The sequence below is a fragment of the Ostrea edulis genome, chromosome 7 (assembly GCF_947568905.1).
Source record: "Ostrea edulis chromosome 7, xbOstEdul1.1, whole genome shotgun sequence".
Classification (NCBI taxonomy): Eukaryota; Metazoa; Mollusca; class Bivalvia; order Ostreida; family Ostreidae; genus Ostrea; species Ostrea edulis.
The window spans coordinates 37,471,887-37,498,402 of NC_079170.1; the positions used below are offsets into that span (position 1 = coordinate 37,471,887).

At 34.3% G+C, this 26,516-nt stretch overlaps 2 protein-coding genes across 2 annotated transcripts; both read left to right on the plus strand.

The window, feature by feature from the left end:
• Positions 1-1,145: 1,145 nt before the first annotated feature.
• LOC130048085 (uncharacterized) lies at positions 1,146-8,155 on the plus strand. Its single transcript, XM_056144237.1, has 8 exons — positions 1,146-1,298; positions 1,890-2,078; positions 2,176-2,376; positions 2,606-2,788; positions 4,575-4,775; positions 5,131-5,394; positions 7,409-7,489; positions 7,663-8,155. Exons 1-8 carry the CDS (start codon positions 1,229-1,231, stop codon positions 7,773-7,775), a joined length of 1,302 nt encoding a protein of 433 aa, XP_056000212.1. The 5' UTR covers positions 1,146-1,228; the 3' UTR covers positions 7,776-8,155.
• On the plus strand, positions 8,016-13,988 carry LOC130048662 (receptor-type tyrosine-protein phosphatase alpha-like). The gene is made up of 10 exons (XM_056145671.1): positions 8,016-8,025; positions 8,211-8,419; positions 8,668-8,755; positions 9,553-9,629; positions 9,856-9,892; positions 10,085-10,185; positions 11,006-11,125; positions 11,333-11,478; positions 11,598-11,733; positions 13,642-13,988. The coding sequence occupies exons 1-10, from the start codon at positions 8,016-8,018 to the stop codon at positions 13,723-13,725; spliced, it is 1,008 nt and encodes a 335-aa protein (XP_056001646.1). The 3' UTR covers positions 13,726-13,988.
• Positions 13,989-26,516: the final 12,528 nt, after the last annotated feature.

The following is a 26,516-nucleotide window of genomic DNA, read 5'->3' on the forward strand; positions in this document are numbered from 1 at the left end:
CTATAGCAAAACGTGAAGCATGATTTTGTAAAAATACGGCTTTTGAAAGGGCGGTTGGAGTATCAGTACGATTACAAAATTTGAAATTAATGCGAAATTGATTTAAAATAGAGCTATATTAATGTTGTAAGAATTTGTGTAATCTATAGAATTGGTGTGATTGCTGTCCATGATCTTCACGCTTCCAATTTGGTTCTCTTTGACACTAAATTTCCACCTCATAATTACCTTAGTTTACGTTATCTGTATGAACACTACTCATATCATTACACATTTCATAATTATCCAATTATCTTCAAAGTACAAATTTTTTACATTATAAATTAGAAGTATTTGACCACAGTGGACTCCGTTGATGAAAACATCTATAACGTCTTATTACTGATAAAGTAAATATATGGGCTCGGTAGAACAGTCACTGGATCCTGTGAGGTTTTGTGAAGTTTTTGAATCCAGTATACAGGTAGGTATAGTATCTGATATACATGCATCCCCTTGTCTGGGATATCAAATGTATTTGAATTGAATGATTTCGTCTTTGAATGGAAACTTAGAGTATATGTTCAATGACCAGATGTGGAATTAAACCAAGATTATACGAGATACTTTATCAGTTTTAACTACGGATTACTCCATTTATCTAATCAAGATATGGGACTTACGGCGGGTGTAAGCGATTGAAAGGGGATGGTGACTCCTCCTAGCCATCTGAATTTAAATTTCTTAACTTCATGTATGCGTCATATTTGTGTATGGGAAAGTGATCAATCTCATATGAGATAGACACGTATTTGAGTTTTCATTCAACAAATTCAAAAGTATATTATATACCTACTGTCAATTTTCATATCTTTGAATTTTCTATTTTAATTTATCAATGCCTAAAGAACAATTGTATGTTTCATACAGCTATGGCATATCTAGAATCCGCGTTTTCCCTACTCTTAGTTTTATATTCCATTTATGAGTTATGGGTTTATCACTATTCCTTATCTTCAGCTGTTAATGATGGATTAGAACAGGAAAATTAAAGTACTTTGAATTTATATCAGTAATGAAATTTTGAGGCGGACGGAAGTTTGATTAGCATTATCAAAGTGTCATTAGAAAATAAGGGGAAATATTCCTTCATAATCGCGCGTATCAAAAGTTTTCTTTCCTGAGGAAATGCCGATGCCGTTCAATATTTCATTTCATTTTATGGTTGTGTGTGAGTATCACGAAAATCATGTTGACTTTTAAGCTCTACTACTTATGGATTATATATTTCTATGTAACTTTCCTCAATGGATTACTAGGTAAGTAATCATCTTCAAATCAGTTTAGTCAATTCATCTCCGATAACTTTCCAAAAAGAAAGAGCCTAGTATGAATACGGTAGATATAAAAAATGTGAAAAAGCCAATGGAAACAATTTATTTCATGATGCACAGAAATGCTTTATTATTTTGTTTGTGAAAGTCGTAAGAAAACCAAACGAAGTATTGGGTCAATAACAGAAATGCATACATTTTAACAGGAAATTAATTCGTTTTCCACTTGCTAGACCTTGCACATTTAATTTAAATGACAACTGACACTTACTTATCCAATGCAAATCCTCTTTGGTTTAGGGTAATGTGTAAAGCGAATTGTACTTTTATATTTCAAGGTTTTACAGAAAGCTTGGTTGGAAACGTTTTTCTTTCTTTTTTAACGATCGCATTTCTCGACATATCGTTTTAATAGACATATTGCGATCATTCATCGTGAAGACTGGGGATATCTCTCATCTCTATAACCGAAATTTTACAGTGTTAATTTCCATGGTCTCTGGTATATATTCCCAACTATTTGCACCATACTTTACAATTCTCAAGCACAATTTCAGTTCTTTCATACATATTTAGGATCCTCGCCATCATTTGTGTGTAAAGAAGCTCAGCAGTCGTCTACCAACGGATCTTTTAATGCCAATATTGGATGCGATGAAGACATTAATACCTTCTCTCTGACCAATGATAGGATTAACCAGTCGTGGTCTGTTGAACTGGAAAACACTGATATCATTAAATATTTCTTTGTCATCGTTGGTACTGGTAATAACAATTTCATACTTTTTCTCCATTTCGCCAGTATTATTCAATCAATATATCGTTCTAAGATTATATAGGTTTTTTTTTCTATTTTCTAAAGCGGAATATCAAATGTATGTTGTACATAGTAATGGTATACAGTCTTCGAAGCATATGTGTATACCAGAAGGAAGTAATCGAAAATCATATCAACAATTGATGACATGTGAATATCCTAATGTTGTCACTGGGAAGGGGAATAGAATTATTATTCGTCAAATAGGAAATGGACCATTGAAACTATTTGAAGTTAAACCTTTCGGTAAATATGGAGGGATAGAATCCTAATTTACGTAGAGATACCATCCTCTATGTGTATCATTCATTTTTTCTTCTTACTATCTCTACATAAATCATGATTTTATCATAATATTAACGAACGTTTTGATTGATATATATTGTCTAAATGATAACGAATACTTCATAAATTCAATGACAAAAAGCGTAAATTTTATTTCCTTATGCTTCATTATCTTCCCATCTTCATTTAGGATTTTCTCGTTTAAGTAAAACAATGATACTAAATCATACGGATTTTTTGGAACCAATTTCCAAAGCCTTAGATGGGGACATAGTCACATATTACAATTCAAACGAAGATGACCAGGCATCTTGGTTCCTGAAACTGGATAAAAACTATCTGATGAAATGGATACTCGTATCAATCAGAGGAGGTATATTTTTGATAAGTCATTATGATTTAACAAGATCAATACCGATAATATTCACGGCGCATGTGACCGGTCAACACCTAGGCACCTGATCACACATCTGGTGTTTCCGGGATCCATGTTTACCCTAATATCCTTTTCCGATCTTACTTGAGATTGATCACCACTCGTTATATCTAGGGATAATATTATCGCTGTAGCTATTAGTGACCTATCATTCATTATCATCGTTAAATATCATTCTATATCAGGATACTGACAAACAAGTTCATGACACAACAGTGTCATCAGTCTCGTTTAAAGTCAGCATTTTGAAACTTCTATGGTCATTTTAACGATATAGTTTACCAATCAAACCTGTCATTGGGTCAAATGCTGTCTGGCGTGGTTCATACCAAATATAAGGCCGTTTCTTACACACTAATCTTTTTACTACGGATTACTTAGTTTACCTCAACAAGAGGGCTCAAGGCAGGTGTATCCGGTCGACAGGGGATGTTTACTTCTCCTAGGCACCTGATCCCACCTTTTGTAATGTACAGGGGTTTGCGTTTGCCCAACTCTTGATTTTGTATTCTTTGTTGGATTTATAAAATGACCACTGTTCGTTATCTTCACCTGTCCATAAAGTGAATTTGAAATATATCAATTTGATTAAATATCAACTTCTTGATTTCACAAGGTGTGTTTGATTAATTAAAAGGATAAACATTTTCAGAATATAATATAATGAAAAATGTGAAAATAGGTAAGCTCACTGCAGAGTGAAGAACTTAGATCAACCTCATAAATACCAGAAAGAAACCAAAGTTAAAGTAGGACACACATGGACCCCTGCATATATCAGAGATGGGATCAGGTACATAGGAAGAGTGAGCAATTTTGATAGATCCATCGTAAAGCATACAGCTTGATAATGTGGTATGATGAAAGGTGAAAATAACGAACAGTGATCAATTTCATAACTCCTATTAACAATATGAAAAAGATGGTTGGGCAAACACGGACCCCTGTACACACCAGATGTGGGATCAGGTGCCTAGGAGGAGTAAGCATCCCCTGTCGACCGGTCACATCCGCCGTGAGCCCTATATCTTGATAAGATAAATGGAGTTATCCGTAGTCGAAATCAGTGTGCCAAGTAAGGCCTAACAATCGGCATGAAAAACGTCAGACAGCATTTCAGTCAATGATATGTTGTAATGGCAAACTGGATCGCAATAACGACCATACAATTTGCGAAATGCTGATTTTAAGCGAGACTGTTGGAACCCCTAAATATAAAATGAAAATATCCAAGCATGAAGAAAAATGTGCGGAAAACCGAATATGTGAGTTAATTTTCTAAGTTTGAGGGTCATAACTGAGCAAAAAGACTTGATCTGTAATTATTTTTTGTCATGGTAAAACAACGTACCAAATAAAGGGCAAAGATAAGGAACAGTGATCAATTTCATAACTCCTATAAGGAATACAAAACAGAGAGTTGGGCAAACACGGACACCTGGGTATACCAGAGGTGGGATCTGGTGCCTAGGAGGAGTAAGCATCCCATGTAATATAAAGATGTGTATGTAGTCTGATAATTTTTATGTCAGGAACTATTTCCATTATGCCTATTAAAGGAATAATTTAGTCATTGTCGTCATAAAGATCTGAGCTATAGTTTACAAAAATTCATTCTTTTTATTAGCCTAACGTTGTTGATTATAATGTCATCAGTAAAACCTACACTACACTCTTCAATGTATGGTATCGTATTGATTTGAAAAATGATCTCTTATATCAGGGAATTATGACGTATACGTTAAAGATGGTGGCCAAACAACCAATCCGTCCACATTGTGTCGGAATTTCAGTTTTACTGGACCAAATTACTTAAAGAGAAACAACAAAGCTTTGGAATGCTACAGAGAAATGACAGGGGATACAATTGTAATAAAACGAAGAGATGATACATCAATGAGGATTTTTGAGGTGTACCCCATAAGTAAATATAATTACATAATTACATCCGTCAAAACTTCTTTAGCGATATATCTTTGATGTTCTCCTCTATCATATTCATCGATCTAAATAATTAATGGGAAATTCAAGAGACCTTTCAATTTGACATCAATTGAAATTATACAAAGCATATCTTGGCACAACAATAAAATATATTTCGCTAGTTTATAGCAAATAATAGTAGCAAAATGATCTCTGAAAAACCGTGTTGATTATTAGAGATAAAATTCTATTATTCTATTTACAATTATTTTACGAAAATGTATGAAGGAGCAGATCAAAAACATAAAGCCTATCAAATTATTGTTTGTGTTACTGTGATGAAAATATCCTTTTAGTTTGTCCTGAAAACCACTACGGACCAGACTGCGCTAAATGCAAAGCAGAGTGTATATCCTGTAGTCCTATAACTGGTGTATGTTACCAATGTCATGGGCCGTTCTACGGGGATTTCTGTCAGCACACATGCCCAGCAAACTGTTTGAACTCGATGTGTGACCAGGGGACAGGTATATGTGAAAATTGGAAAACAGAAATGGTTACACACCAATCAGCGTCTGGCGAAGACACAACTATTACTCAGGAGATGGACGTCATACAAGGTATGTTCTAATATTTAATAATCAGCCTGATATCACCCTGTTAGCGTGTAGTAAATTTTTGAGTCACGAGATGGAGTTTATTGTTGCACGAGTATCATATTGATATTAGACATATCAAAGGCAAAGACAATGTTATTACAGATACCTTATCAAGCGTGTCATGAGTGTACTATGTTTTTGTTTTGTTTTGTTGCTTTGATTTGATGTGCTTGTGTATATCCATTCAGGTTTTGAATTGTGGAGAATCATGTCATTCGAACTTTTTAGGAGGTGTTGTGTACTAAATTCGTACTTAATTGACACCTGATGCTTGTCAGTTAAATATAAAAATGACGGTAACACTTGTTTTGACATAACTCTTTTTATTGACGTCGTAAAAATAACACCTCTGGAAACGTTATTTTAGCATACATAAGTACATTGTGCGGTATTAGACACTCGATTAGGATATATTAAGCTACATCTGGTGATTTCTTTGGTTGGACTTGACAGCCGAATTACGACAGTTTTGTGCGGAAATTCAGCTCGACATTTAACCAGCATTGAACACTGATAATGTATGTATATTGTAAGTTAGTAAATTGTTATTTATATATTTTGTTTTCAATAATTTGAAATAAATTGTTTAAATTTTTGAGTATATTTGTGATTAATTTATTCTATTCAGAGCGTTTATTCGGACCCATAACAGTAGGATATATATGATTTATTACTGTTTGTTATATTTACCTTTACAGCAATTGTTAGGCCTTCCTCTATATTGAATTTGACTACGGGTTAATCTGTTTACCTGACTACGATAAAGGACTTAAGGTGGACATAACTCGTCAACAGAGAAGAAGGCTTACTCCTTGGCCATTTCTTATTTTGATTCTTTTATAGGATTGATGAGATTGATCACTGTTCGTTATATTCACTTGTTCACATGCTTAATTATATAAAATGAATTCATATTTGAGAAGCTAGTTCCAATTTGTGTTAATAATGAAAGCAACTATGATAACATATTTCATTAGGTTACATTGAACATGCGTTCTATAGACAATTTTTGAAATAAAAATCAATATATGCACCCAGGGGTGCATGAGCCGAGTTGCATGGGATACATTGTAAAGTCAGGAATGATGTGGCATATTTATAATTTTGAAGAACTAATTTTAGTTTTAAACTTTTCGAGTTACTGTTCAGAAACCATATTTGTCTAAAGTTTTCAATCTATTTTCAGTCACTATGACCTTGACCTTTGTCACTGTGACCTTGACCTTTGACTTTTTTCTCCAAAATAGGGGCCTTACTTTGCTGGTGTCCAACAATATATCCAAGTTTCATTTCATTCAAATTAAAAATTTTCGAGTTATTCTGAATTTTGGGGGGGGGGGTTAAATCTATTTTCGGTCATTGTGACCTTGACCTTTGACCTATTTTATCTAAAATAAATAGGGGTCTTCATTACCTGGTACATAACAATAGTTTTAAGTATCATTTGATTCAGATTTAACCTTCCTGAGTTATCATCCGGAAACTAAATATTTCTGAAATTTTCATTCTATATTCGGTCACTGTGACCTCGACCTTTGACCATTTTTCTCCATAATGAATAGGAGTCGTTCTTTCCTGGTACCCAACAATATATCAAAGTTTCATTTGATTCGGATATACACTTTTTGATTAGATTGTAAACTTTTCGAGTTATGATCCAGAAACCATTTGTTGACGCCCAACCGCCCATCCGCCCGCCGGTCCGCATCACCAAACCCATAGCCGAGTTCAAATTCGTTGCAACTCGGCTAAAAATTACAAATCTTCAAGATGTATAGGACTTTTTGCTACAATTTATAGTATTTGGTTTCATTGAGCATTCAGTTCATGTACGGTTTCGTAAATGAATATTGTAAACTTCCATGCCTTTTGATCCTATACTTTCAACGGATCCACACCCCTGCGGTTTTCACTATACAAATATTAGTCAAATAATATAGTTTAAAAACAAATACTAAAAACTGGTAATTTTTAGATTGGAAAAAGCAAATTACTACACACAACATCGCCTCTGATGAAGAGACATATATTACTAAGGGAATTGACGTGAGACAAGGTATACTCTAACATCTTATAACCAGCATGACAATACTCTATTAGTATGCAGTGAATTGTTTGCTGAAGAATAGTATTACAATCCAGCATGCAGTATTGTACGTCGATATTATTTGGAAATGTATATGTTGTATGAGTAATGTGAAAATACATGGAAATAACTTATTTCTTCAGATGTTGGGTCCAACAGTGGAGATCAGACTCGATCCATCATTTTACTATCTGTTCTCGTGGTGTTGGCTGTGTTTTTGGTCTTTACTGTGGTTTTCTTCTTTAAAAAAGGGTAATCCTTTCACAGATCACCGAGCGATTTCAATAATTGATGTTTCATTGACAATGAAAAAAAAAAAAGAAATATCCATAGACAACCTATTTAATTGTTGATTAAACTGACTCCATCATGTTGCGGCTGTATAATGAGTATGGGTTGTACAATTAAGTACATTTGCAAATCCTAATGGAGCAATGTGCATTGTTGAAGATTCCTTATTTTACGAGAATAGTTAACATCACGAAATGAATCGTAGATGACAAGTCGTGAGAACATGGATTTGCGGGTTCTCTGTTGATGATGTGCAAATACATATTTCTCAGCAATATGTAGGAATATACCGTAAATAGAATAATAATTCTGAATTGCTGTTTCTTGTATTAAAATTTGTAAATTGCCTACCATTTGTGTTCTTTTAAGAGCGAAAACACAAAAAGTAAAAACAAATGAGGAAAATGTCTTTCCGTGGAATTCCATCGAGTAGAATCAAGAACTGAATCCGAACTAGAGGATATTCCCCAGAACGAGGTTGGCGATGTTGAGGATGAAATCATCACCGTAGAGTACAGTAATCTGACGTCACAAAGGGTCTCCGTTGATCAGTTCATCAGAGAATTACCAGAAAAAAGAAGCAACGGAATACTGGAGAAAGAATTCGATGTTTGTATTCAGTTTTATCATAAATTCAGTACTTTACCTATTCATCAAGAACTTACTAAGTCAACAAAGCATTTATAGCATATTTTCTTATAATGAGAAAAACACAAACCTATTTTCCCTTCATGAAAACATGTACAACACTCAATAAGTCGTACATGTATATTGTATCATTAAATGAATGAAATAAACTCTGATCTTTTTCCATCATACTGAATTTAATGTATTTGCATCTTTCTGGTTGATTATAGGAACTTCCTACTGGACTACTAGAGTCATATTCCAATGCTCTGAAGGCTTCCAGCAGAAAAGGGAACCGATACAAAGGAATTTATCCGTGTGAGTACACACTTAAGGACATGTGCGGCGTTTCTGACGTTTTCTTTGATCATTGTGATTATTAAAAAATAGATTCGATTTTCTAAAATTAGATCTTGTATGAATCGCAATGTTTTTCGCAAGCAATCTTTAAAGGAAGCACTAACGTGCTTCATGAAGTATGCTGGTGGAAAACGCCCCAGTTCATGTCCTCGTGTATTTTCAGAACTGAAATTCTTTTCTTAAGTATTCGCCATTCTAGTGTTAAGACTTGTTCAAATCTCACAGACATTTCTTCTCACGTTTCCAGTTTATAAACCAGAAATTTGTTAAGTACTCCTTTCTTACTCGTTATGTCATTTTAAGAACATTCACGACATGCATGACAGTTCTGTGTTGTTTTTTCTAAAACATTTTCATTAATTTCTTCGATTTGAAGAATGCTTTTATGAATAGATAGATAAATAAATAAATAGATAGATAGATAGATAGATAGATAGATATGTAGATAGATAGAAAGATATATAGATATATATATATATATATATATATATATATATATATATAGATAGATAGATAGATAGATAGATAGATAGATAGATAGATAGATAAACAGACAGATGGATGAACATCAGACTTGGTAGCTTAGTGATTGGATCAAAGGTTTGAGGTTTGATACCCGATTGTCCCAATGTATTTTATCTGTCTCTTTGCTACAGTAATGTACAATTATTCGACTTCCTGTGATATGTAATATCTGTCTTTACATATGTACTTGCAACAATCAGAAATTATTTCTATTGATTATCCTTTTTCAGATGATTATAATCGCGTGAAATTGATGAGAACATATGCAAATGAGAACGATGACTTTGTCAATGCATCTTACATACATGTAAGTATGTCATCACGATACTCACAAAATCACTAGACATCATTTATACTATGATATGAATGAAGAATTCCTAGGGTTTGTATTGGCCGATAACTACAACAGCACTAGAGGCCACTTGTTATACTTCCTTGAATGAATTCCCCACGGGCTAAATACCATAACAATCAAACAAACAAGGAATGTATATCTTCCAACCGAGGTCAAGTTTCAATGATTTTTTTTTCAGGGTTTCAACAAAGAGCGAGCGTACATAGCCGCACAAGGTAGACCAACTATTATAGAAAACACATTTACATTTTCAAAAACAAAAACGAGTCACTGATGCAAACAATTTAATTATTTAACCCTTAATGCTATTGGATGGATAAGAACTATGTTTAAGAAAACTCACATATTTGTGGTTGTTTCATGAAAATTGATTAAGAATCATTCACTAAACCTTTAAACACAAATAGGTCCTTTTAATCCGAAGACGTTAGAGGATTTCTGGACGATGATCTGGCAGAATGACGTCACAAGGATCGTCATGCTGACCAACCTGTACGAAGGAGACAGGGTAACTGTTCTAGAATTGGTAGAATGACTATTTGAATGATTGGCCGTTTTATATTGGTTAAGCTATGACCCGGATGGCAGAAAATCTTAATCAAAGACAACAAACAAATATTCAGAAAGAAAATGTCGTAGACTAGTATGTTATTTGGCAAAATATCAATAACATAATTAAAGAAAAGCGTTTGTTTACAATAAAAAATCCCAACTTTCAATCATATATATCCATAAAGCAGTATCCGTTATTTGTTTACTGCTGAGCTGAATTCAGTCACAAGAATAAATCTTTTCATCACACCGTTGAAATATGAAATCCCAAATCAGTTTAGCACAGTTTAGAGTAATGTGAGGGTATGATTTAAACATTGCAGTTTTAACCACAAATTCTAAAGTCTGTTTATATTATGCATCTGGTGCATCAAAATTGGTACCGTATAAGTTTTACATTAAAGCACACTTCTAGAAGGGTCTGTTTTACAAAGCAGAATATGAAATTGGTTACTAATGAAAACTCCCAAACATTATGTTAGGCACTTTGTTAAAATAGGCATTCATAAAAACTGTAAAGCTTACATGAGTTGATATCAATAAGCAATGCTTGGATAATGAATACAGTACGCATACACTTCATTACAATATACAGGAATAATACTGATTAAATTCAAATCATTTTATCTGAATGCAGATGGGTCAAACTCAACTTATGTTTCTCAAATTGGATAGTGATCCTTTCAAACATATCTGTGTATTGTTTTTCTTTAAATTAAACACGCTAATAATCTAACCGTTTGCCGTCTTAAACCATTACGGTCTACGTGTTTCAGATGAAGTGTCTTAAGTACTGGCCGGACACGGATCTGGACATCGGTCAATATACCATAAGACTGGACAATGTGGATGTGTACGACCACTACGTGCTGAGATATATGGTTGTTCATTGTCAGGTGCTTCTTTCCTCTGTTTTCTACACCACACACCAAGGTGTATTGAAATTTAATCATCATTTGACATTTGTTAAAACTGCTACAGTTAACATACCTTGTAATCAATCTCCATATCGCCATGTGGGACATATCCCTTTCTTACATTAACCTGTACTTGTATTCATTCTAAAATGTAACACTCTATACATGTACATAATTACACTGCAGGAAGAGGAGAGGAAAGTGACCCAGTTTCACTTCACCACCTGGCCAGACAATTCCATTCCTGATGATCCGACGTCACTTATTTACCTCCGTAGTCTGGTCAGAGATGGGTTGATCACATCTGATGGACCGATAGTTGTTCATTGCAGGTATACGAATTACGTATTACCTATCATTGAAATAAGATTCTTCTATACAGTGTAGTTCATTATAAAAACAGCTTCATACCAGGAATCACGTTATCATATAATTATCTTTGATCTTGTAGCGCTGGAATTGGGAGAACTGGAACATTCATCTCATTTGATTACCTCCTTGAAGAGGGCGCTGCAGAACAGACAATTGATGTCAAGGGATACATTGCTTCTTTAAGACAGCAGCGCGGAGGATCTGTGCAAACGTGTGTAAGGCCCATATATATGTTGGCAATATCACATGCTTCGGGGTATCCTAGCAGTACATTCCCAACGTTTAGATTAACCCAGTCACTTCAGTTAAAGTGCTTTCACACTACCCGTATCTATTCACCGTCTTCCTCATGCACTGGGTGTCTTTCTGTGTTGTTTGTCGTACATGTTTGAAAGAAAAGAGTTGATACAACGAATAGTGATCAATCTAATATAAACTATAACGAAAACAAATTTTACAACAATGCAAACATGAACTCTAGAAAACTCCAGAGGTCGGCATATGGGCCATGGGGAAGTGAATATCTCCTACTGATAGGTCACACCGCCATGATTTCTGTGTTTCTACCAGCTAACATCATCATCTAAAGAACAACACAACAGTTGGCATGAAACACGTTGGAGATCAGTCAACCCAATTATAGGTTCTATAAGCAAATCACATCACTACAACGAGCTTTGAATTTTGAAACCGCTGATTTGAAGCCAATTAAAACCTATTTGTGTCTATACCCTGTATTGGAATATGACAACGAACAAGCTGAAGTAATCCTGTTTATCATGAAGTTGAGTCGTCAGTTTGCCGTTAGCGTCTTTCTTCAATAAATATTAATGTTGACATGAAAAGGGACAGTATATAAATATTGCATGTAGTTAAGCGTAACATTGAAAATTTTCACCCCGAGAAAACCATTGTCAACCGAGGCGTAGCCGAGGTTGACAATGGTTTCACGAGTGGTGAAAATGTCAATGTTACCCTCAACTACATGCACTATTTGTTTTATTATACTGAATGTTATGTAAACTGGAAAGCAGAAAAACTTACATGCGTTGAAGTTTGATCAATCACTGTCATGCGATATTTCGTATTTCGATGCGGGTACTCGCGTTTATTACAAATGCTCAAACGACGTCGTCTAGCAATCTACGGCGAACCGTACGCGCATAAATTTGACGCATGTGATAATTTTTAATAATATTACCCGTTGTCAAGTACTGTTACCTGTTGCTAGATACTATCACCCTGGGGGCGCGTGTTTTCTGTTCTCAGAGGGTAACAATATGTTTTTTCCAAATGCTTCTCGACCAATCAGGTTCGAGTATTTTACATGAAAGTATAATAAGATAAATTACACCCCATAATAATGCAAAAGAGGTCAATTAGTAAAGGAGAACAATTTGCGTTCATGAAAGTTCCAAGACACTACTGGATGGAAGACTTCTTCGACATTGTTCACGACCAACTCCATGGTCTTTTTACCTCAAATTCAGAGTACATGTGCATAAAATTAGAGTAAAGTTTAGCGAAGTAATATTTAGGATGACTGATCAAAGATTTTGATATTTCCGTGTTCCAGTTTCATTAAGGAAACAGCGGTCTATGATGACAAAATATCTCGTTTTTAATTCATCGTGACTATTGATGACATAGAGCGTTGAAAGGTCGTACGTTTTGATGATGATGATGCTTTTTGAATAGGTACATTTATCAAAAGAAATTTTGATTATCCATATTTGATTTACACCACTTCTCACTTCACGTCTAATTCTTCTCATTCACAGTTGTTAATATTTTTTCATGACAAAACATACCTTAATGAAAACTTAAACCACAATTGCGGTGTAGGGACTCTGGGTTGAAGGGAAAATTAATCATTCTTAATTATAATTGACCGTTTAGGCACGTGGATCTGAAGTCATAATGAAATTCTGATAATTTCTCTTTTCCTGTACTCAGAACGATCCATGCCAACATACATTCTCCGGTGTTGACTTTTTTCTTTTTATGACAAATATCTTTTGCTAGAGCTTTAATTTTAAGATTTAGAAAGATTTGAAGGAGGATATATATATATATATATATATATATATATATATATATACATGTTCCTTGTATTATTTCAGGACCAGTACATCTTTCTTCATGAGGCACTTGTGGAAGGATTTTCAAACAGCAATGTTCACCATGGTTGTCTATCTGTGTTGTAACATCTGGGTGTACGAGAAAAATATAACCAACTTACACGCAAATAGTTTGCTTCATTTTCACATAAGGAGACATAAATATGACAAGAGTGTTTCGATGTCACGTAACAGGAACATAAGAATACTAAAGTACACTTTATTCCTCGTGCATTGCTCATTTGTACATTCTATGCAGATTATTGTTTCATAGTATGATTTTTCTCATGTCTGTTTAAAACAAATCTCATTCCTAATAAGATATTTTAATTTTTTTTCATTTTACGAGACCACGTTTTAACTGTTACTCATTTTGACTGTGAATCGTACATTGACAGGAGAAACAGCGATTCACTAGGTTTTTTAAAATTCTTACGACGTACCCATGGCATTTGAATAGGTCGTTGGAATTCAACTGAATTAAAATACCTTGTTAATTTGAATGTAGATCTGATTTTTATGCACAGCTGTCTAATTCAGAACACAACGAAAAGGATTCCTTTGTAAGAAAGGTGAAGATAACGAACGGTCTTCAATCTCAGAACTCCTATACGGAATGCAAAATAGATAATTGGGAAGCAGGGACTTCTTGGTATACCAAAGGTCGGATCAGGTCGTTATGAGGAGTAAGTATCACCTGTCCGCTGGTCACACCCACCGTGAGCCTTACATCTTGATCACGTAAACGGAGTAATGCGTAGTGAAGATCAGTGTACCACGAACGGCCTATATATCGGTATGAAACACGTCAGACAGCACCTGACTCAATGGTAGGTTGCGTTGGCAAACTAGATCATTATAACGACCACAGACTTTGTGAAATGCTGACTTTAAACGAGACTGTTGAAACCCCATTAACATCAACCTGTTTGTCAGTAGCCTGTCCGATTTGAAAACTTATCATACTCAGAACAAGCTCTTGCGTATCCAATCAGTTGCGTGGTATAAACACCATATGCTGTAATAATGAAATATTGATGTAAAGATATGGCAAGTTAAGGATGAAGAAGCTGAAATCATCCCGTTTCTCATAAAGTTGAGTTGTTAGTTTAACGTTGATATCTCTTTTTGATAAACTATATCAGAGCGACGTAGAAGTGGGGATTCTGTAATGTCCTTTTTTTCGGTTTCATAGTATCGAATCGATATATGAATGAAAACGATATTCCTAATAGATGAAAGGTGAGGATGACGAATAGTGATCAATATCATAAATCCTACAAGCAATATGAAATAGGGAGTTGGGCAAACATGGTCCTCTGGACACACAAGAGGTAGGAACAGGTGTTTGGGGGAGAAAGCATCCCTTGTCAACCGATCACATCAGTCGTGAGCCCTATATCTTGATCAGGTAAACATAGTTACCCTTAGCCAAAATCAGTGTGCCAAGAACGGCCTAACTATCGGTATGAAACATGTCAGACAGCATTTGATTCGCTGATAGGTTGTATTGGCAAACTAGATCGTTATAACGACCATAGAATTTTCGAAATACTGACTTTAAAGGAGACTGTTGAACCCCTGTACCACTAACTTGTTTGTCAATAGTCTGCCTCAATTTAAAAACTGGCCATACGCAGAACAAGTTCTGGCTTATCGAACCAGTTGAGAGATGTAAACACAGTATGCAGGTGATAATGGAATATTGCAACATAAATATGGAAGTTGACGATGGAGAACATGGAATCATCAAGTTGAGTGGTTGGTTCGCTGTTAATATCTACTTTCAATAAAATATCTAAGTATAAAGCAGAAGTGGACGACTATTTTGTGTCTTTTATTTCGAAGTCACTGGGATATATTGAATCAATTTTTGAAAATTATCATTTTTTATGGATAATACGGCGTCGATATATCTAAATTGCTTCTTTTCATATAGAACATTTTGAATAAATTATAATTCATAGGAGTGTAATAATTGGTCAGCTAACAAGAGAAGAACAATTTGTGAGCAGAGGAATTCCAACTGACTATCGTAAGACCTTTTTCTACCGGCACATTTTAGAGGTTTTTAAAGACTAAATGACAATATTTTTAAATCGAAATAAATCTGCATGCAAGGTGAAGATAACGAACAGTGATCAATCTCATAACTCCTCCAATCAATACAAAATAAATAGTTGGGCAAACATGGACCCCTGGACACACAAAAGGTTGGATCAAGTGCCTAGGAGGAGTAAACATCCCCCGTTGACCGGTCACACCCGCCGTGAGCCATATATCCTGACCAGCTAAACGAAGTTATCCGCAGTCAAAATCAGCCTGCCAAGAACGGCTTAATAATCGGTATGAAACACGTCAGACAGGATTGGACCTATTGATCGGTTCTATTGACAAACTAGATCATTATAACGACCATAGAATTTCCAAAATGCTGATTTCAATCGAGACTGTTGAAATCCCTGTATCATCAACTTGTTTGTCAGTAGTTTACCTTGATTTAAAAACTGACTATACGCAGAATCATGTATCACGAATTTAGGTAGGCATGTCACATATAATTTTGTTACGAATTGGACAGGGAACATTACTTTTTATAAAACTTATCATGTTATCCCATGACCCCAAAGAGTTCTACGGGGTCAAAGGTCATTTAAGTGTACATTTTTAAAATATTTTTTTCTTTGGAATATATATATTACGACCCCTCTCACTAGTATCGAGTCAAAAATAGGAAGTTCTAAATGTATCAGCTCATGTTTCTTTTAAAATACTAAAAAAAAACATCACTGTCAATTTAATGAATATTATTGGTAAACAAATCTTTTTGGTTGCTAAGTAACAACACTCATAGTATAATTTTGACTATAATTTGTCTTTCTACATCAATTCGACACAATTTAAACATAATTACATTGCATGATGAATAGTAAATGTCACATTATTTTAAAAATATAATCTTTGACTAGATTTCAATCATTTTAAAGGGGTTTTAGCAAAACATATAATGAAGAGAATTAAGGTCAAAGATCATAAAATGGAAATTTCGTACTTTATATATATATATATATATATATATATATATATATATATATATATATCCATCATGTTCTAATAATATGTCGATTTGCCATTATGTTCCACTAAATAGTGTAAATATTGCAACATTAAAACAAAAATATTTACTGTTAAAATCTAAAATAATCTATTTTTTATATTCAGATAAATTTGGTTGCTAAGCAACAACACCATTATGATATCAAATGAAAGGTGAAGATAACGAACAGTAATCAATCTCATAATTCCTACAAGCAATACAAAATAGATAGCTGGGCAAACACGGACACCTGTACACACCAATGGTGGGATCAGGTGCCTATGAGGAGTAAGCATCTACTGTCGATGTTATGAGAAAGTAATGCCCGTTTTTCCTCCCAAAGTTCATTGTATACGAATGTTCGAATACTTACTTTCAATCACTGTTTAAATGTACCTGCATTATATCTAACATTTTTTTTCCTGATAATCAGCCTCTTAAAATCTATTTCTAGACATAATTCTTGATACTGGGTTGTTCCCATAGGGGCATACGTTGACCAATATTTGTCTATCGACTGGAACGCATAAGATAATGCCCAACAATCTGAAGAAAAAAATCTGTATACATGCACTTTGCCACAAACACTGATGTATTCTCAGAGCTTTTGAATACTCATTTGGTTCTGTAAATGTGTTGTATAATCAAGGCTTCTGAGAATTATGCGTTTAATTACGTGTAAAATTTTATCAGGGGTAATTGCTATACACATTTAATAAATGTGTTAGATGCACAGCCAAATTAATTTTGGTAAAGGTAATCTTATTAACATGCATTCTATTATTCCTTTTAAACTAAGAATTAATTTTACAATATTAAAACTATTAATACCTGTATAGTTCCTCTTCAGTGAGAGTCTGCGAACTTCCTTGGGAAGCATATGACAATTCTCCCCCCTAGATATGACCATCTCAGCATAATGGTGTATGGTAACACACATGGAGAAAATCAAATCTTCTGTCAAAAACAGCTTCATAAAATCTGCAGTTCTCTGAATAATCATGTCCCATATCTGAACTGAAATGAAATTGCAAATAAAATCAATATTGGCCATCATACCTTATTTGCCAGCATTTAAAACACTTATCATACCTTATAATTAGAAACAGAATAATGATGGTTTGTGTTTTGTCTCTTTTTCAATGAATATTATATTTAGTAGTGCAGCGATAAACAGTAAAATGACAATTCTGATTTTTTTTTATCCCGATCATTCTACTGGTACAAGGTGTAGACCTGTTTCTAAAAATAGATCTTCATTAACAAGATTGTAAGTCAAATTCTACTGGTTTTTTGTCAAACTTTGGGGATAAATCAAATGAAATCTTAAATAACTGTTGATATATTCTATTTTGCAAGTTAAAAAAATCAGATAAGTACGTCTTGCAATTACAGTCAACATGGCTGACATCCATCCTGTTTAAGTGCAAAAAGGTCATGAAATTGACACATTGCTACATTTTGAAAAAATAAACAAATATTCTAAGGCTTTAGAATACTCTTTCAGCCATAGTGGTGAATAAAATTTAAAAAGTTCTTTTTCTTATTGTTAACCAATCTATTGTATACAAAATATAAAAAATCTGCTGACGGCAAATACATTTTATAGTATTTTTTACTGTAGGAATATATGGTATATTTTCATGACAAATAAAACAATTATCATTTCCATACATATGTCGGTTCCACTTGTAAAACTTGTACGGTACCAATTTTGATGCACCAGATGCGCATTTCGATAAATAATGTCTCTTCAGTGATGCTCAACCGAAATGTTTGAAATCCGAAATAACTATGAAGTTTTAGAGCTAAATATAGCCAAAAACAGCGTGCCAAAAAAGTGGAGCCAAATTCGTCCAAGGATAAGAGCTATGCATGAGGGAGATAATCCTTAATTTTGAAATGAATTTCTAAATTTTATCACAGCAATTAAATATACATCCGTATTTTCAAGCTAGTAACGAAGTACTTAGCTACTGGGCTGTAGAGACCCTCGGGGACTAACAGTCCACCAGCAGAGGCCTCGACCCAGGGGTCATAATGTAAAACTTATACGGTACCAATTTTGATGCACCAGATGCTCATTTCGACAAATAATGTCTCTTCAGTGATGCTCAACCGAAATGTTTGAAATCCGAAATAACTATGAAGTTTTAGAGCTAAATATAGCCAAAAACAGCGTGCCAAAAACGTGGAGCCAAATTCGTCCAAGGATAAGAGCTATGCATGAGGGAGATAATCCTTAATTTTGAAATGAATTTCTAAATTTTATAACAGCAATTAAATATACATCCGTATTTTCAAGCTAGTATGAACTCGAGATATAAGAAATCACAGAGTCCTTCACATCTGCTTTGTACCTTGATATTTTATTGAAAATGAATATTAACACCAAATTAACAACTCAATTTTATGAAAACGGGAAGATTATAGCTTCTCCATCTTCAACGTCCTATATTTATGGAGCAATATCCCATTGTCACCTGCATATGGTGTTTATATCTCTCAACTGATTCGATACACAAGAGCTTGTTCTGCGTATGATCATTTTATTTTGATTAGAGGCAGGCTACTGATAAACAAGTTGCTGGTGCAGGAATTTTAGCAGTGACGTTCAACGTCAGCAGTTATATGGTTTAGTTTGCCAATACAATCTATCATTGGGTCAAATGGTGTTTGATGTGATTCATACCGATTGGTAAGTCTTTCCTGACCCACTGATTTTGACTACGTAGTACTTCGTTTCCCTGATCAAGACACAGGGTTCACGTCGGGTATGGCCGGTAGACAAGGGATGCTTACTCCAGGTAGACAACAGGACCCATATTTACTAAAGTTCGTAGACGTTAACGCAAACGTAGGACTTACGTCTGACTTAAGATTAGAGTTACTTATTCGTTAAATGATACACATGCATTCACAAAACCTTTCGTAACCACAAAGGTAACTTACGAATTGTTAAATGTACGATTGCACCTAAGCGTGCGCAGTGATTATTTTCACTTTGAAGCAAAAAAGGTAATTTACTCATCTACTTTGAATCCCCTGCGCTAACGCTCCATCATCACCTAAAATGACGAAAAAGAACACAGAACCCTGTGAGAAAGCATCGAATTTCAACGTACATATATGCCTGCCTACGGTATGTCGATCAAGTGCACCGTTATTCAGTGTTGTTTACAAATTCAAATGGAAAGTTCATCAAATTGATGTATTTGTTCAAAAAGAAGACGGCATGAACTGACAAGTATGCTAAGTTGTTTGTGTAGAAATTACCTTTGGTTTACCTCTTACAATATATTTAAAGGGGATATTAGGTGTGATATACATGCACTATATATCCAAGTATTGTATTTCTCAAAAGGTCATGAAGGTTGTCAGGAAATAAATTGCCAACATATAGCAGCATTCCTTTATTTAGATGCATATTTCTTCATGTCTGCTTCGGAAAGTTTTTCCATGATGTCTCAAAGTTAGGATTGGGATGCAGTATGTACAGTACATATATTATGATGTAAGAATATCCACTGTTTGTACACATAATCATTTCTGTACTTATATTTTTCAAAATAAAAATCAGTTATGGTACATGTAATGATTTTCTTAATGCATTGATGATTAAAACTTTAGACAAAGACTTAAGAACACAATCTATGAATTTTTATGATCAAAGTTTGTCTATTCTGCATGTGCTGTACCTGTCCGTCTAGCATCTCTTGACCTTTTGGGCGAATAGAAATTTTAACAATATAAGGACATACACTATGTTTCTCTGAAATTATTTTTATCTCCTCGATATAAAGAATTCTTGCATGTTTTCCAAAATAATTTTAGAGGGGCATTAGCTGTAATTTTGTCACCAAAAATTGAATTCAATAACAATTGCTCTATATCATGTATTTCCCTAATAACACACGTATCTAATTATTTACATATCATCTGATTTTACATTTTTACTGACCACAACCAGGAACTATCAATATATGGAGATGTTTACTCCTCTTAGGCACCTGATCCCACCTCTGGTGTGTCCAGGGTCCGTGTTTGCCCAACTATGTATTTTTTATTGCTTATAGGAGTTATGCGATTGATCACTGTTCGTTATCTTCACCTTTCATTTGGTTCTCGTAAGACTTCTTGTTAACACAATTTTACACGTTTATGATAATATAAAAATTCCTTGCATATGTTAACTCTAGACTAAAACAAACCTGAGAATATACCCCGGGATGTTTTATGGAAACAAAATTGAATGCAAGTGAATCGTACCTGAAATGTCACAATAATTATCTTTTATTGAGAAAGGCTTTTCATGTTCTAAAATGAAACTTACCATTCTTGGTTAAAGAGTATTTTATTTATGTTTTGGAAAGAAGGACCAAGCTCATTACAAGGGGTATAGGTAATGAAGAAATGATCAAGTTGACATGGGGTCATTTGCAATCGTTTTCTTAATATGGACGTTTTGGTTATAAATGATTAAAATTAGGAATTGTAGCTGGTACTTGATGATATCTTCCCAGATAAATATACAATAAAATCAGTATTATCTCATTTTTACAGTTTATTTAGCTAATAATTATGTTACATATGGTTTTTTTTTTCAAGTCTTATGAAATTTAATATCAGTCTAATGACTGTTGTTTAAATCAACATGATAATATTATTCTTTAGGTCTTTGGGTACAATGCCGTAATGGCCTGATAAATCTTTTGTGAAACCGAGAAATGCTCATCTTCCATTCCTATGGTTGTATGAAAGGACGACTAGAGGAATTCAAAAATACATGGCAGGACTTAGAATCCAACCCAGGACCCGTAAACTGTCAATTTACCCACTGACTAATCTATGTTGATGTTAATGGTCCATCTGCTACATTGATGTCATCTTATATATTTCTCATTAATGTGTTTGATATGCAAATTTGACATTAAAATAATTAAAAAAAACAAATGTTTGATATATTTACCAAAATAAAATTTGTTACAATACATGTTTAAGAAATTAAGTACATGTGTTTAATTTTTATTCCTTATGAGTTATGAGATTGATCACTGTTCGCTATCTTCACTATTCGTTGAACTTACATATACTTTAACCGCATACCAACAGCTCAACGTTTTGAAAAACTGGATGACTTGAAATTCTCCATCGTCGAATTCGCAGACGTGTGTTGCAATAATTCATTACCACTTCCATAAAAAGAAAAATGGGAAAGCAGATTGATTATGGGGCTGTAGATAAACAAGAAGCATTATTGTGTTCGTATATCTATGTTTTCGTTGCCATTTGTCAAAATATCAATCATCAAGGTCTTCATTCGAATTGAAGAATTAAATCAAAAAGAAGAATTCAAACCTCAGAATTTTTGCAGTGATGTAGGTAACTACATTAAGAGACAACTATGGTCAAGTTCAAAACAAATGAAGGGAAATTCATGCTAAAGCATAGTCTGTTTTCCGTATATCAATTCCGTTATGATACGTTATGTCATCTTCGTGTATGGAAAATGTGAATATAACCCATAGTGATCAATCTCATATCGTATGGAAACGTATTTCAGTTTCTCTTCCACAGCAAATCTGTTAAATCCACTGCAGAAATAAACAACTGTTGTGATAGAGGCAGTTAGCCAAGTCATCCTTTCCTTGCAAGTATTGCAAGAATGTCCGAGTAGAGAGATTGCATTGAGTGACCACAAAATATCAATCGTATCGAGATTGAAATTCCCTAATTATTTTGGTCCGATATTAGAGATATCAAATTCACCTCAAAAGCATGTGCAGGTAAATATGACGGCTTCATTTTCATTTCTTGGATTTTGGCCAGTACGAAAGCACGACATTGTATTATAAACTTAGATAATCAAAAGAAGTAAAGATAAAGAAATTGTCCATTTTCAGTTATCTCTCTGGCAAAAATGTACAGTGTGCATTGATTACATGGTATATATTCTAACAATTATATAACAGCTTAAGGGCTGTTGCATAACTCTTTGTGAGTGATGTTTTGTGCTCAATTCTTTTATGTTAGATTTTAATGAAGATATAAGCACCAAGGAATCGTGGAATTGAAATGACTCACAACCGTAGGAATTAGAAATTGTTAAGGTACCAATGCCTTCCACGACACAAAATGTCAGTTTTTAAAGTCATATCCGAAAGACTTGTGATTCTCACAACTTAATGCCGAACTTTTGACAAAGGGATAACTACTACATATGTTATGTCTTAGGTTTGACGTGGTCATGGTACAAGTTGTGTCTCTATTTCGACCTCGCATGGGTATATTGAATCGACATATGAAAGACAATTAGTATTGTTAATAGATGAAACGTCGTCGATATATTTAAATGTCAAATTGAAGGTCACAGCCAAATGTTATTTCTTCTCACGTAGAAGTTTCTGAACAATTCTGCTTCATATGAATATAAAAACAGGTCAACTAACAAAGGAGCACAATTCGTTGCCATGGAAATTCCAATAAATTGTTGGAAGACCTGATCACCAAAGACCATCAAGATATTGTCAATGAGGAACTGTAGCATATTTTTTATTTCAACTTGTGCGTAAGATCAGAGATGTATTTAACAAAGTAATGTTTTGGAGGACTGATCACTAGATATGAATGTTTCCGTTTTCCATGTTTGTTGACGAAGCAACTGTCTATGATTTCAAAGTCTAGTTTTTAAGTTATAGCGAGGAATGGTTGTGTAAAGTGTTGAAATGGCATGGGTTTTAATGTTGTTGATCTGAGAAAAGTTTTGCGATTTCAAGTTAATCAAAAGTTCTATAGAACTTTTTTTAGTTTTTAGAATCCACATTTGATTAACACCACTTCTGGCATATTTAGTCGCACAGCAAGTGTTAACTTTCTCCATCAGAGCTGTTAATAGTTTCGTGAGGAGTGAAGATGGGGTTTGGTAAAGCACTCACTGGATCCAGCCATGTGTCTTTGTTTGTAATTCGGTTTATGTGTATTTTAGGAATCCAGTATAGGTACGGTAACTCGTATTCATTCGACCCACCGACTGGGATACCAAAGGTGCCTAAACTGAAGCACGGTTATGAATAATTTCATCTTTTGAAAGAATAGTTGGTATATAAGTAAGATTAAATGCCAAACATCTATGATATTGCTATCGTCCTTTTTGCAATAATCTTAATTTTATATTCGTTTTAGGAATGATCACAACTCCTTATCTTCAACTATTCATGGTGAATTAGAACAGGAAACTGAGAGTAACGTGGATTTATATCAGGAAAGGAATTTTGGGGAGGACGGAAGTTTTATTAGCACTTACCAAAGCCGCACTATAAACCCAGGGGAAATCGTCCCTCATGATTGGGCGTACCAAAGGTCTACTTCCATGAGGATGGAATATTTTATATTATCATTGTGTGTGAGTATCATGACGACTGTTGAGCTCTATCATTTACGGATTATATATTTCTATGTAACATTGCTCTCGGAATTAGTAGGTAAGTAATCATCTTTACATAAATTCATTAACTTTCCAATACAAAGGGATGTATGAATACTGTAGTAATCGGGCTCAAATGATTACAGATAAGGAGAGAAGGATTGAAAACTTGCGAACTTTGCGAAACAAATTGCATTATAATCAGATCATTTTCTTTAAAAGCAAGCAAATTTATTTATCTTTTGAATATGAAATAACCTATCCATGTAATATCTGATTCAATAGGATAGAATAAAAGGGCTTCCAGCTAGGTTTTCCATAAAAAATATTTCTATATTCTTTTTCACATATTGAGATAATAGATTGTATATCTAATAGTGGACCTGCTCTTCGTATGTTTTATATCTTTCTTGCGTTAACTCTGTGCTAAAATTACTATATTGCTTGTATTTCCTTTGCTAAAAATGTAAGAAAAAAACGAATGAAAACGACGAAAACAGATTGAAATGCTTCCATCTTAACAGGGCATTGATTCATGGTGCACTTGCCAGACTTTGTACATTTAGTTGTAATGGATATTAACACTTAATAAGTTATGTCATGAATATTTTGGTTTTCTTCTTGTTGCCTTGAACTCGACATTTAGATATAAACAACGTTTTATCGATCAACAATAATCATTTTCATTCATCGATTATATATTATTTAACATCCCTCTAGAGAATATTTCACGCATATAGAGATGTCACCTTTGCCGGTGAAGGGCTGCAACATTTACTCCTATGCTAAGCTCTTATGGCCTTTGAGCAGCAATATATCTTTATTGTGCCACACCTGCTGTGACACGGTACCTCGGCTTTTGCGGTCGCATCCAACGGACTACCCCAGTTCGTCATTTACTTACGACAAGCAAGGAGCACTCAGGAACTATTCTAACCCGGATCACCACCGCACAGAAATATTTTATTGAAAATAAATATTAATGGCAAATTAGCATCTCAACTTTATGACTAGCGGGGTGATATCAGCTTCCCCATCATCAAATCTCATATTTATGTACCAATATTCCATTATCAACTGTATATGGTGTTTATATTTTTTAACTGATTCGATACATAAGAACTTGTGATGTGTACAATCAAATTTCAAATTGAGGCCGGCTTCAGACCAAGAAGTTGATGTTACAGTTTCAACATCTCGTTTAAAGTAAGCATTTCGCAAATTATGTGGTCGTTATGTTGATCTAGTTAGCCAATACAACTTATCATTGGAACAAATGCAGTCTAACGTATTCTATACCGATTGTTAGGCTGTTCTTGGCACAGACATTTGAGTAAGGATTAATTCGATTACCAGATCAGAATATGGGACCCACGGCAAGTGTGACCGGTCGACAGGGGATGTCTACTCTTCCTATGCTCATGGCCCGACCTCTGATATACACGTATCCAAGTGTTCGTGTTTGCCGAACTCTTTATTTTGTATTCTTTACAGGAGTTATGAGATTGATCACTGTTTGTTATCTGTACCTTTATATTTCAAGGATTTCCTGATAACTGGAATGGAAACACTTGTTTTTCCTTTGTTTGACTATCACATTTCTCGACACATTGTGTTAATGGACAATTGCGATGATTCGTCGTAAAGACTGGATCATTTGTGGCGGCCGTTTCACTAAGCAATTGTAGATCGTAAACGTGAACGTAGCACATCAAACAACCGTTTCACTATAAAAGTTACGACTTGTGTTCGACGAACATATTGATCGTAACTCTACGAGTGGTCTAAGACTGTAGTAAGTGCCCCTACATGCACGTAAACGAGCAATATCGCCGCCATGCTAGCCCTGGTCGATACCATTTTATAGTTGTGGTTACCTGACTGAGTTTGTTAACACTGTGGAGGAAGAAAACATTTATAATAACTTGCTTTAGCACAGGAATATTGTGCAGTCCCAGCCCGAATTCGAAATTGATTAGAAGAAATAAATCCTTCTTTGCTACGCACAGCTAGACCTACATAAATGCTAGTCAGCAAAAATAAAATTAATGTAAACACATTAAATCGATCGTTTCATTTTTATATTGCATTCCTACATACTAATTGGGAAGGGAATTCAATACATTGAATATTGTAAATAATAAAAACAACAACAGTTGTCAACGGTGGTGGGCGGTGGGTGGGGATTGTTCTGTAATTGCATCAACATTCATGTGCATGTATAAATAACATTGTTTGGAATATTGAAAACTTTAATTTTGATACATGTGTTCAGAAATTAAAACTTTTCATCGATATGTAGCTCAGTTAAGGTTATTCGAGAAATATCCCAGCGATGTTTTAAATGTACCTCTGTGC